The sequence below is a fragment of the Poecilia reticulata genome, linkage group LG5 (assembly GCF_000633615.1).
Source record: "Poecilia reticulata strain Guanapo linkage group LG5, Guppy_female_1.0+MT, whole genome shotgun sequence".
Taxonomy (NCBI): Eukaryota; Metazoa; Chordata; class Actinopteri; order Cyprinodontiformes; family Poeciliidae; genus Poecilia; species Poecilia reticulata.
In genome coordinates, this window is record NC_024335.1 from 3057355 (window position 1) to 3071253 (window position 13899).

The following is a 13899-nucleotide window of genomic DNA, read 5'->3' on the forward strand; positions in this document are numbered from 1 at the left end:
ACCAACTGGACCAACTGAACCAACTGAACTGAACCAACTGAACCAACTGAACTGAACCAACTGAACCAACTGAACTGGACCAACTCTCCAGCCGTTCCAGTAATATATGAAGGTCAAATGAGGTCCAACAGAACCAGCACTATGGTTCTTCCACGGTCCGTGTTTATATGGATGTCATTGAACACTTTGACTAGGCCAGTCTCAGTACTGTGGTAACCATGGAAACTGGACACGTCAAACTGGTTGTTCGTGGTCAGGAAACCATTTCACTGTTGAAACACAGATTTTTCAGTCACTTTTCTGATGAATGGAAGATTAAAAAAAGTGTATATGGCAAGACCTGTTGAGCGATAATAAACACAAACTTAAAGGAAACCCAAAGTAAAACACCAAATCTCAGTGACTCCTCCACTTATGTCCCCTCCTGTGGTTCCGATCTGCATGAGAACCAAACAGTTTCTGAATGCAGTGTTTCATTCTGGACGTTCAGCTTCATCTGTACAGTATTTTTTGAAGTTCAAGTCCGTTTCCCGTGTCTGAAGTTACTGGTTTGCCGTTGGGAGTCTGTTCTGCCTCTGGATCTGCGGCCGTCTGTACCCTCCCAGAAATGCAGAACTGTCGGATCAGAAATCTTTCCTCACACGACTTTCTGCTGACTTCCTCGTCCGGCTGCTGCAGGACTCGGAGCTTCTCTTCAGTCTGCTTTTTACTCCCTCAGGTAGGTATTGGATCCTTAGTAAATTTATTTTAATGCTGATTTTTGGTTTTATGGTTATCTCCTTTATTAAGTTCCTACGTTTTTGTCAGACATTTTAATGTGTCTCCTTCTTAATTCCCTTCTCCCCCTGTTATTTCCTCCTTTGACCTGATTTTCTCATATTTAGTTAGATTTCATCTTCCCATCCATTCATTTCATTTTAACATATTTGACCCTCCTCGTTTCTCCTCGTTTCCTCCTCTCCTCATTTCCTCCTCTCCTCGTTAGCCTCATGCTCCTCCGTCGTTTTCTCCTAACGGGAGCTCTGCTCTCATTGGCTGGACCTCTGCTGGTCGCCATGGAGACGTGTCCAGCAATGCCAGGGATGCCAGGTCTGTACCTGTATGTTGCACAGCAGGATGGATTGTTTGTAGGTGTTTCTGTGATGTTTTGTGTCGTTCCTCAGGTATTCCTGGACTTCCCGGTAGAGACGGCCGCGATGGGCAGAAAGGAGAAAAAGGAGATCCAGGCAGGTTTTCCAAAATGTTTGTCACGTTTGGGTTTTCGTTGTCAGATCCGGTTTAATGTGGTACATCTTTGATTATTTGCACACCGATATGTTAATTTATGTTTTATGGGAATTAGCAAAACATTAGTAGTAGCTAAACCTCTCAAGCTTTCTTCACATTACAGCCATACATTTTAATCTACTTCAATGGATTTTTATGCAATAAACCAAAATACCACAATGTGATGAATAATTGGGAATTGGAAGGACAGTAAAACAGGATTTTCAGATCATTTCACAATAAAATCTTAACGAAGCATCATTGTATTCACAACCTGGAGTGAGTAGACTGATGAAGCTTCGTCATTTTTGGGTCAACCTGAACCAAGACCTCTGAAGACACTGAGCGAAACTTCCATCCATTTTCTTGCACCCTTTTTCCCTCAGTGGGGTCGGGAGGGGTGCTGGTGCCCATCTCCAGCCAACGTTTCGGGCGAGAGGCGGGGTCACCCTGGACAGGTCGCCAGTCTGTCGCAGGGCAACACAGAGACACACAACCATCCACACACACACTCACACCTAGGGGCAATTTGGAGAGGCCAATTAACCTGACAGTCATGTTTTTGGACTGTGGGAGGAAACCGGAGTACCTGGAGAAAACCCACCATGCACAGGGAGAACATGCAAACTCCATGCAGAAAGACCCCAGGCCGGGAATCGAACCCAGAACCTTCTTGCTGCAAGGCAACAGCTCTACCAACTGCACCACTGTGCAACCACAGCGAAACTTCCTGGTTCAGGAAATGTAAACAGAATGGAGTGGTGTCAGATTGTAGCGGTTGTAGGATTTCTCTTTTGTCTTTGGCTAAAGTCTAGGAGCTATTTCTCCCGCTAATGCTAAACTAGCGGGTTTGTTTTGGTTATATTTACCCAGAATGCCCTGTGAGGTAGTCCACTTCCTGCTTTTGGAGCGGTCTCCAGTCCGCTTAGCGTTCACATATGGAGTTCAATTAAAATTAAAGTGGACTAAACAGTTAAAGTTAAAGCAAAGTGCAAAGATATTTTAAATTAATATAAACCAACTTTCTGTTAATTTCTGTACACAAAATTTTATTTGCAAAAACTCATTTTAAGAAAGAAATTAAATATTTTTACATAAGTAAACCAAAATGGTATAAAAACCAGTTAATTTCTGTTTCTAGTTTAATATATTTTTAACATTTTATTTCTTAGTATGAGATTGTAGTGGAGCAGCACCGATCTGGTCCAGGTTCTCTGAAGAGACGATAAAATGTAAACGTCCACTCACTGTTGTTCCCCAGGAGCAACAGAAAGGACCGGCAGCCTGGGGCCTCAGAAGGGCCTGAAGGGGGAACCGGGCCTGGCGGGACCGCCCGGCAAGCGAGGCCCGTCAGGGGAACCAGGAGGACCAGGCAGCGCAGGGATTCCCGGGCCTAGAGGAGAGCCAGGAGAAGCTGGGTACAACAACACAGACAAGCAAAATAACAATAAATCTAATTTTTATAGAGCTTTTTCAGACACTAAAAGACGTTTTACCAGAGAAAAATAAACAATAAACATGACAAACATGTGAGTAATTTTAAATAGTTACAATATTTAGTTTAAATGAAGGTGTTTCTATGTGGAATTAAACTTAAACTAGCTTAAAAATAAAATATTAAAAAAGATTAAAGTGTAAAATTCAACAATTTTCTGTAACTTCCAACAATTTTAAACAAAAAGTTCAGACAGAAAATGAGAAGGAAGAAATCTATCAAAGCCAACCAATACTTAAATACTTTTAATCTGGACTTTATTTGATTTGAGTACACTGATGAGTTAAACCCCTTTGAAAATTATTTATGATTTTTTTCCTGTTAACTTTTGTATTTCAGTTTAAAGCAAATTCACAGCAAAGCTTATTTTAAGGCCGTTTAAAAGACCAGAAGGTTTAATTCAACACAGTTGAGCTGATTAAATCAGATTCAAACTTCATTATTATTATAATTATTATTATTACTGTCATTATTATTGCAGTCTTGTTTCTATTCTATTCTATAGCTGGCAGCTCATTTTCATTTAAATATACAAATCAAAGTCACATTCATTATCAAAGGAAACCTGAAAATAACATCAGCTTTTCAGTTCCTGGTCAAGAACTGTAGGGGGGAACAACCTCGTTTTAGCCGAAACGATCCTCCACCAGAAACGCAGTAGAGTTGAGCAAACATGCGCCCTAAACTAAGTTGAATTAGGAAATAAACAGTATTGCAGTAGTTCTGCCACTAACTGAATAAAATCTTGTAAAAAAAGGTTCTCAGGTTCAGAACCAGAACCTTCAGAACCAGAACCTTCCTGTTTTCTGCAGGTCGGATGCGGCTCAGCAGAAGGCGGCCTTCAGTGTGGCCAGAGGAACGTCCGTGTTTCCTGCTAAAAGCAGCACAATTCGGTTCACTAAGGTCATAACCAACATCGAGAACGACTTCAACACGGAGACGGGACGCTTCAGGTGAGCGTCGTAAACTCCGGTTTCCAGTCGATGTTTCCAAACGAGGTTTATGGATCTCCTCCTCCTCCTGATGTCTGTGTTGGGCTCTAGGTGTCGGGTCTCGGGGATGTACTACTTTGTGTATCACGCTTCTCTGGAGGATAAACTCTGCGTGCAGCTGAAGCTCGACGAGAAGCTGCTGGCGTTGTTTTGTGACAATCGCCGTAAAAAGCAGGTCAGAGCGGGAGGCGACATTTTTATTCAGAGTCCAGTCCTGAGAGGAACCATCCTGCATCCCTGCTGAAATCCCACCAGCACCTGCTTTCCCATTAGACATATTATTGCACAGATTGAAATTACAAAAATACATTTGCTCACCGGGAACACAGCAATTTTTAAAAAACTAATTAAAAAGTATTGAGTAAAGGATGAGGTGGTTTTTTTAAGCACGTTTTACATGAATCACATGATCCAGAAGTAACTTCATCAACGTTATTAGAAACACAGAAGAAGACTACAGGAAGTAGGAGGATGATGGCTTGTTTTTGTTTTGCATCACACAGTTCACACTAAGTTTTGTGTCATTCCATCGTGTTCAATCCGTAGCTCTTCTGTGAAATCACCGACTACAATTTCCCCAAAACGCCGCAGAGGGAGCCGCGGGAATGTCGGTCAAAGCCTGAGCAAGACGGCGACGTACTCTGATGTCTGAATTATTGCGTGAACAAGCTTATTCACGTGATTTTAATTTCACTTCTTTTTTGATGGAAACACCGCAATTGCGAAAGTGTGTTTTTTCGACATCAGCGGAATATAAACAAAGATTTGTTCAGAAATCATTCAGCTCTGCATTGGCTTGTTAACGAGCCATTCATTTTATCCAGGTGTGTCGAAGCAGGAAGCCATCTAAAGGCTGCAGGATGGTAAACTCTCCAGGACTGGACCTGAAAACCTGTTTGGGAATTAATCTGGTTTTCCTGCAATGCAAGAAACTACTAGCGTATTGATTTCTCTTCATGCACATAAAGCAAAAATAATCATGATCAAACTAAAACGGTGAGGTCATGTGCAGTAAGACTGAGGCCTTCCCTGGTTCCAGGTGACGTCGGGCGGGCTGGCCGTCTACGTGTCTCAGGGTCAGGAGGTCTGGCTGGAGACCAGGGACAACAGAGGGATGACAGGAAGAGCCAACGGATTCAGCATCTTCTCTGGGTTTCTGCTGCACCCTTACTGACCTCCAGCAACAATTACGACCACAGAAACTCATGTTACTTTTCCTCTTTGTGTGTCTCCTGATCGGATTTTACTCAAAAACCAAACTGAGATGTTGAGAATGTTTTTCAGTTTAATCGATTCCTCGGTTGGATTTATTATTTTTGTGTCACCAGTAAAAAAGATTTTCGGCTAAAACCAAATGTCCCGTTTCCTTCATTCCTTTATTTTTGTATTTTAACTCATCACTATAATAAATTATGAACAAAGAGTGGCAACAAAAACGCTAAGATTTCTCTGCACTGGGAGCTGATTCCAGTTGGGACTGAATAATTTGATTTGCCAGAATAAGAGATACGTTTTATTTATCCCACCCACCATCTTCAAATAAAGTTGGTGAAAGTGAAAATTTGAGTTTGTGCTGCTATCATTTTAAAAATATTAATAACGTTTCTGCAGGGCATCAGAGGTCATCATCAATATTTTCAAAGCAAAAGCAGCACAAACACACCACAAGCGTTTGACGCCAATTTTGTTAGATTTGAGTAATGTGGATGGCTGGATGACCTTTAAACTTTTATTCATATTTTCAAAGCAAAAGTAGCACAAACAAAAAAATTTGCTGCACAAACCAACACAAAGGTAGTCGAGTTGATTGACAACAATTTTGTCTGATTTGAAGAAGGTGGAGAGTTAGCGTACTTACAAAATATTTAATGTAGCTTCAACAGAAACATTTAGCTTTCTGACTAAAAGCTTTAGAGCTAACTGGTAAATTGCCAGCACTTATGGCGCTTTATCAAGTCCAGAGGATCCCAAAGCGCTTCAACCTACGTTCAGTCATTCATGCACAAACTAAACGTTTAGTTGGAACTGTGACATTTGGAAATGTTTGACTGAAGAGGTGAAAATATGACCCCCAATTTCTCTCCTGTTACAGGATAAACAATCTACAGTTTTCCTGCTAAGTTTTGACTGCAATTTTACAAACAACCCATAATACAAGCATTTTATTGAGGGTTTTTTGATCTTATTTTACTTTCATGTAATTTTTTTTTACCTGGACTTTTTTGTTTCAGAAAATACAGGGAAACATAACTGGATTATAGCGGCTGCACAGTGGTGCAGTTGGTAGAGCTGTTGCCTTGCAGCAAGAAGGTTCTGGGTTCGATTCCCGGCCCCGGTGTTTCTGCATGTAGTCTCCATGTTCTCCCTGTGCATGGTGGGTTTTCTCCAGGTACTCCGGTTTCCTCCCACAGTCCAAAAACATGACTGTCAGGTTAATTGGTCTGTCTAAATTGCCCCTAGGTGTGTGTGTGTGTGTGTGTGTGTGTGTGTGTGTGTGGATGGTTGTGTGTCTCTGTGCTGCCCTGCGACAGACTGGTGACCTGTCCAGGGTGACCCCGCCTCTTGCCCGGAACGTTAGCTGGAGATGGGCACCAGCAACCCTCCTGACCCACTGAGGGACAAGGGTGTAAAGAAAATGGATGGATGGATAACTGCATTATTATCTATCTAAAACCAAAATAACAATAAAAATCATGCAATGTGATGCCAGAAGGAGTTTTATAATGCTAAGACAGAAGTCTTGTTTTCTGGTAAGCAGGATTTTCTGTATAAATAAACATGATTAGAGGAGTTTAGGATAAAGAAGATATCTGATTAAATGTTGAAAGTGTTGATGCTTCACCTCCCGACGTTCTGATTCTGTAATTTTGCAATCTTTTGTTTGTGGACACAGAAGTGAAATATTTAAACAGGAAGTTGGTAAAAACTCTCCGTGATAAAAAAGTGATGATGAAGCAATAATGGGCAGATATAAAACAAAACATTTAACATTTTGTTCTGGTTTGTCTTTTAACTTCCCGTCCAGATTCACTGAAACACAGATATCGATCCCGCCCTCTGCATGGACCTCAGTATCTGTTCCACATATTATTTAATATCGTCAGCAGTATCAAGCTACATTTTTTATATCAACACATCTTAAGTAAGCTGCTCGGTCAGCTTCTCTTGTGCTCAGATCCTCTTTTCCATTTTTCATTCTGGGTTGGTCTTCACAACCAAACCACAAAGGATAAAAACAATCCAACTTAATATATATTTGCATTTTTAACTAGAACTGAATTTTTGACCTCATGGATCAAACTAAGTTTCATTTTGACCATTCTGATGCTTTGGGTTTCAGCGTATCGTGCAAAAGTCTCCGTGCAAACCCTCGTTTCCAAGCAGCCAGTTTTCCCCGAACCACCTTAAATGTGTCTTTATCAATAGACTTTCTGCTGCTCTGAACGTGTTTTTAAGTTTTCGTTTAGTCTTTGGCTCCTTTATCACTTTAAAGAATGAAGATTGAATCAAGATGTTGGAAAGTTTTACTGCTCAGAGATAAACTATGAAAGTTAGATGCAGGATAACTGATTGTTTTGTTTTGGCTGTTTTTGAATCATCCTATTAGTTTTATTTCTCTATTGTTTTTGTTTTCGTTTGAGAAGAGTGACATGTTACGAGGGAGAGACTGTTAAATAAAAGTGGGCCCAGTTTGAACCCTTGAGGAACCTCACAGTTAATAATTGTTCTCTACAAATTTATAATTACCAACTGGCTCAAAATAATCCCTCCATGGTTTGGTATAACCCTGAAAATATTCATTCGTTTTCTACATTCACCAGTACTGCCAATTAATTTTTGATTAAGTTTAAGTTGCATGTTTCTGATGTAATCATTAAGCATTTGTAATATTCAAAGTACCAAAGGGAATTAGAGTGGAAAAGTTCTGAAGTTAAACGATGCCGATCTATTTTCCCTAAGTATTTACACCCCTCATTTTCTACAATACTTACTAATTAATCAGCTTATGGAGGCAATTGTTGCTCTGGTTTTTATTTAAGGGTATCGGAGTGAGTTTGTTGAATTTTAATCAGAAAAATCTTCCTCTCATGTCATACTGTTGCGCTACTTTGTGTCGGTCTGTGGTATTAAATCCAAATAATATGGTGGCCGACAGGTGCAAATGCACAGCAACAGAGAAAACATGCAAACAAAAAAAAGACGCGCACAAATGAAAGGCAGCAAACATAAAAATAGACGCAAACAAAATGCAAATAAAATGCAGCAAACAAAAAAGAGAGACGCAAACAAATGAAATGCAGCAAAGCGTAGCTTTCATCAGTCAAACCCATTTGCTCATGAATAAATTAAATACTTTAGTGAACCAAAGATTTTACAGCTATTGCCTGCCTTAATATCTGTCTTCCACCTCCACTCATAGGGGAAAACTATCGGGAGTTTTTAAAACAATTTGCCGGGAGACATGCGTTCTCTCTCGGTGTGCCGAGCCTGGAGCTCCCGGCCAGCTGACAGCTGGGAGGGGAGCCGGCTGTTAATGCAGCGGGAGCAGACAGGTCCGAAAACGGAGCAATATTGCAATTAAGTGATTTATTGATGAACCGAGTAGATATTTCAAATCTATACATCTACATTCCCGCCTATAAACATTGTAAAAAATCATTTTGTGTAATTTTAAGTGTAATACAGCACAAATAATTTTGCCGCCATTGCTGCTTTTCTGAACACCCGCTTTAAAGGATGCAGAACCTAAATTTGGACACAGCTGTTTTTTGTTAGACTCCCTCTAGTGGTCTGGAGCACTTCCGTTTTCAGCACTTTTTGTTTGCATCTTTTCTTTTGTTTGCTGCATTTCATTTGTGGTTGTATTCTTTTTTGTTTGCGTCTCTTTTTTTGTTTGCTGCATTTTATGTGCTTTTTGTTTGCGTTTATTTTTATGTTTGCTGCATTTCATTTGTGCGCATGTCTTTTTTTTGTTTGCATGTTTTCGCTGTTGCTGCGCATTTGCACCTGTCGGCCACCGTAAAATAATGATACATTGAAGATTTTTTTTTTGTCCTAATGTGATAAAAAGTGGAAAAACTCCTGCGGTGTGAATACTTAGCGTGGAGTTGTGGAAACTCTGTCAGGATTTAAAAAAATAAAAAAAAAACACCAAGGCAGGTTGTAAATTCTGTGGCTTTTAAACTTTGAATTTATTTAAATTAAATCCCCTCGGTATTCTCAGTGTTCTCCAGATGATAAATTCATATTTAACACGTTTAAAATAATTATTTTCCCAGCTACCTGCTGTGAAAAGTCTGTGTTGTATCCTAAAATTGCTTTAATGACACCAGCAGAGGGTTTTCTTGCTCTCTTGAGTTTCACTTCATGTTTTCTTCCTGATTCTGCATAGCAGGACAACTTTCCAACGTCTTACTACTGCACCACAGGACGACGGACATCATTACTGCAAATGGTGAGATTATCTTAGATTTTATAAAATGTTTTACTACAGGAAGTAAAGTTCAAATCGTGAAAGTAAAACGTTGCTAGATGGAGATGTGCGCAGCTTCCCTGATGGACTTAAAACGCGTTCAGAAGGACAGACCTCGTCTTCAATTCACAGAAAATTGACTAAATAGCAGTAAAGAGATGCTAAATTCATGCTGAGATAAAATTAAACATAATTTGCTCAACACTCCTGATAAAATCCCAATGATGCGTTAAAATGAGTGGATGTTGTGGTTCAGTTTGTCTAAATACTCTGGATTACAGCACAGATTAAGATAACTTTAGGTCATGTTACTTTATTAGTGCCTAAAGTGAAATTACTATATTTAAGCAAATTTAAGCAAGATATTAGACATTTTTATATCAACTTTTTAATTCATTGCCTCAGACAAAATTGTGGAGTGTGAAAAGTGAATTATTCGTCCTCTGAATTTCCAGCAAGGCTAAACATTTGGCTGACAAATTGTCTGAATTGGACAGGAATGTGGTTTTCCACTGTCTTGAAGATAAATGCATAGAAAATATTGAGGAAAAAAGGCAGACACTGTTCTATAATCTCGGCTGTCAGCGTTATTTGAAATGAGTTTTAGGGATGGTGAATGGCACGATGCCTTACAATTCCTGCTGATAGCAGGTAAAACATTGAATAATTCATTTGTCCACTCATAGATGGATCTGCTAGCTGTTGGTTGCATTGTATTTTATTTTGTCACATTTATACACTAGTCTTAGTTGGTCTATCACGCAATCTCCCAATAAAATACATTAAAATGTGGGTTTTAATGTGAAAAAATTGGGGAAAATTCAAGCAGGAAATCTAAAGAAAGCTCTTTAAATTTGTGCTATTTTGAGTTATTCTGTCTAAAACTATCCATTTGCTTCACACAGAAGGTTTGGGTTCCAGGCGGCTATTGAGAAGCGATTTCTTCCCGTTTTAAATTTTAAAGGTTATCTAACACGTTATAAAGGTTATCTAACATGTAAATACTGTTTTATTAAAGTTAATACAGAAAGTGAACCTTTTGTTACAACACTGACACACAGCGGTGTATATATTTTCCCAACTGTGGCTAAAGCTGCTGCTAGCTGGCTTACTCTCCGATCGGAGGCTGTTTATTTTCTACACAATCAGAGAATGGTGAATTAACGAGTAATAACAGCTATCTAACACTTAAATGCTGTTGTTATTAACCTTACATTTTATTATATCCTTAAGATAATCACACCGGAAGTAAAGATACACCTCTTCGAGTTATGGCGGCCATTGTCTGACGTCACTGTGAAAAGGGTCTATTGCTAACATTTGTCGTGACTATAGCCAGTTTGCAGCTATGAAGCTTACCGGAAGTAGTCTGCTGTAAACAAAGAGAGGAAAGCCAATCCAAACGTTAATATTTGGAAGCGTGGCCAGCAGACTTCACGTCCTCCGCTGCCGTCGCTAAAAACTACAGACAGACTACAATATTAACAGGGCAGAAAATCAACATCATTTTTCACAACTTCTTTTCCGTTCGCGGATTGGCCCGGTTGAAAATCCACCGGAGGGAACCGAAGCTGAGAAGAAAAAGCCCAGACGGTGCTGGCTGATTTTGAGTACTAGTCACGTATGTTGGGTCTGTATTCTGTTTCTGTCCAGGCCCTCCAGTGGCTGAGCTGCAGTACTGCATGGCTTCTTCTCTTGGCCTGCATCGTCCCGGTGGACATGCAGTCCTGCACCGGAGGAATCCCCGGGATCCCTGGGATCCCCGGCACCCATGGACCCAACGGGCAGGACGGCGTGAAGGGGGAGAAAGGAGATCTAGGTGAGCTCAGGCCGGACAGGAATTGGATTTAAGATCAACTTTTTGTCTTTGTATTGACACGTATTGTCATGTTGACATTGACATGTATTGTCCATCAAAGGGCTGATGGACCTTTGAGCTTTAATTCATATCTTCAAAGCAAAAACAGCACAAACAAAAAAATTTTCTGCTCAAGCATAGTTAATTGTCACGACTTTTCGTGACCTCTGGAAACATTTATTGCTATCTTTAAAATGACAGTGGGACAAACGAAAATGGATGCTTCTCAAATGTACCGTATTTTCCGCACTATAAAGTGCACCGGATTATAAGGCGCACTGTCGGCTTTTGAGGAAATTGAAGGCTTTTAGGTGCGCCTTATAGTGCGGAAAATACGGTAGTCGAGTTGATTGACACCAATTCTGATAGATTTGAAGAAGGTTGGGGGGAAGCTTCACTCAGGTGCCGATGAGGCATGTAATCAATGTTTACCTCCCTGAACAGGTGAAGGAGGTCAGCCAGTCAGGGGTCAGAAAGGGGTGGCTGGCATGCGGGGCCCGCCGGGCCGGCCTGGTATGAAGGGGGACATGGGCCTGCCAGGCCCTGCCGGATACCCGGGCCAGAAAGGGGAGAAGGGAAGACCCTCCAGCCTGTCCAACAAGCAGAAATCCTTCTTCTCCAACAAGAGAGCCATTTCAAATGTAGCAGAGGTGAACATGCGGATTAACTTCAACAGGTGAGAGGAACCGGCCAATGCTTTTACAGAAACCAGGGAGTTTCCATCCAGCAATACTACTGTCCATCCACCCAACCGTACATCAACACATCCATCAACATATCCAACAATATATCCACCAATACATCCAACTGTCCATCTATCTTAACATTGGTCCATCCGTCTGTCCACCCACCCACCCATCCGGTCTCCCATTCCTCCATCCTGCAAATTCTCAATCCATTCTTTCCTAAGCCTGAATCATTTAGCTGCAGTAACCTGGTAAAAAAGCTGCCAAGCATCTAAAAGTTGCAGGATTGCAGTTCTTCTTAAGCTCTCTGATACTGCCTTAAATCACTATTAAAGATTAACTTAAACATGTTTAAGTTAAAGCAAAAACCTGTTAATACACCAAGAAATTGCAGAAGCAACATTTCACTTTTGAACAAAATGAACATGTGCTTTAAATTCCCGCAGAGTGATTTTGCCTGCGTTGGAGCCACAGTTTCAAGGAGAGACGCTGGTAAACGGGACGTTCCAGTGTACAATCAAAGGAGTGTATTTCTTCAGTTTCCACGTTTCAGCAAAGACCCGCGTGAGTCTCAGGGTTCTGTCTACTCAGACCATCTGCTTTACCTGCAGATTTCAGGCTGAGTTTCACCATGATTTCACCACGCAGGTGTGTCTGAAGCTGATGAAGGGCAGCAAGGAGCACTTCACGCTATGCGACAGCTCTGAAAGCTTCTTGGTCACGTCCGGCTCGGCGGTTCTGGACCTGGAAGTCGGAGATAGCATTTCTGTGGAGTCATCCAGGTACAACAGCATAGTGGTGTTGGACACCACCAGCAGCCACAGCTTCACCGGCTTCCTCATCTTCCCCACCTCTTAAACCGCCGGACATTTCAACTAGTCAGAGGAAATATTCCTGCTTGGTAATAAAGGCTGCTTCTGCGTCTTTTCTCCAAAAATTACATTTCACGTTTCTCACGAACCCTGCAAAAAACTATTTTGGCCTTGTTTCCAGTGCAAATATCCTTGTACACTTAAAATAAGACAAAACTAACTTATAAGTAGCTTATCAGCAAGAGATACGAGCTTGTTTCAAATCAATAACTCCTTAATTTACTTTTAAGAAAGTTCTAGTTCCACTGGCCGATTATTTCACTTATAACATGGGAAACGTGTTTTAGAAGTGAAAGAATTTGCTATAAGACAAAAGTCTTGTAACAATACAATACAAATAATTATTTTATTAATATATTAACATTAAGAATTTGTTGACTTAAAATAAAGTATATCTTGCAGAAAAGTTATTTGTAAATTAGCTTTCTTATCTTGTGTACCAAGATATTTGCACTAGAAATAAGACTAAAAATACTTGGTAAGATTTTGTTTTTCAGCGAATTGTTGGACGTCTTGCCTGTGATCATACTGAAACTTGTTTTGTCAGCGTAAAATCGTTGGTCCAGTTTAAATAAAATAAAAATCAACCAGTTTGCTTCATGTTTTATTTTACCAACAACCCATCAATACGTCTCCAAAAAGCCGTCAAATGTATTTTATGTCGGTCTGTGAGATAAAAGTAATTTGTTGTAAAATGAGTAAATGTAGAAAAGTTGTGGAACAGATGTGAATATTTTTGGAGGCCTTAAATATCTCAGGAAGTCAAACTTGTCAGATTCCTCTGAGAGCAGGAAAGAACGCCGTCTGTCTGTTTTACCACCTAATCTGGATCCATGCATGTTGATAACTTTGACTTTAATTCTCTTAAGACTCTTCATCCAGACAGAGGACACATTAAAGCTGTATTATTTTTAACAGAACACAAAAACCGAGGCAAATAATAACCGAGTAGAGGTCACAGTTGAGCAAATGTCGAGCAAAAATGGAGTAAAGCTCCCAAACTCTGCAGATGAGGTATGAATAAAGGATAAATTCCCTTTTACCAGATGCTGCTTTCAAACTGCTATGCAAAGTTTTTGATAAAAAAGAAACAAAAGTATCAAGATAAGAGCACTCCAAGGACGAGATATAAAGACTTTGTTTAAATAAATATCTATTAAATGTCTTTAAGCTTCATGAAATATCAGCATATCATGCCGATAGTGATGGAAGCTGTAAAACTAAATCCCAGAGGGCGGGGCTAAGTTTTGGACTTAG

General features: G+C 40.2%; 2 protein-coding genes across 3 annotated transcripts; both read left to right on the forward strand.

Moving 5' to 3' along the window:
* Positions 1–572: 572 nt before the first annotated feature.
* Positions 573–5108, forward strand: LOC103464342 (complement C1q subcomponent subunit C-like). 2 transcript variants are annotated; one of them, XM_008408370.2, is made up of 7 exons: positions 573–718; positions 986–1089; positions 1164–1226; positions 2528–2684; positions 3574–3714; positions 3805–3928; positions 4793–5108. In XM_008408370.2, the coding sequence occupies exons 2-7, from the start codon at positions 990–992 to the stop codon at positions 4925–4927; spliced, it is 720 nt and encodes a 239-aa protein (XP_008406592.1). In that variant the 5' UTR covers positions 573–718; positions 986–989; the 3' UTR covers positions 4928–5108. The 2 variants fall into 2 exon arrangements, with proteins under 2 accessions (XP_008406592.1, XP_008406591.1); XM_008408369.2 differs by having other exon boundaries at positions 574–718; positions 885–1089.
* A 3996-nt stretch (positions 5109–9104) lies between these two features.
* On the forward strand, positions 9105–12987 carry LOC103464343 (complement C1q subcomponent subunit B-like). Its single transcript, XM_008408371.2, has 5 exons — positions 9105–9208; positions 10880–11045; positions 11529–11760; positions 12217–12334; positions 12419–12987. Exons 1-5 carry the CDS (start codon positions 9206–9208, stop codon positions 12626–12628), a joined length of 729 nt encoding a protein of 242 aa, XP_008406593.1. The 5' UTR covers positions 9105–9205; the 3' UTR covers positions 12629–12987.
* Positions 12988–13899: the final 912 nt, after the last annotated feature.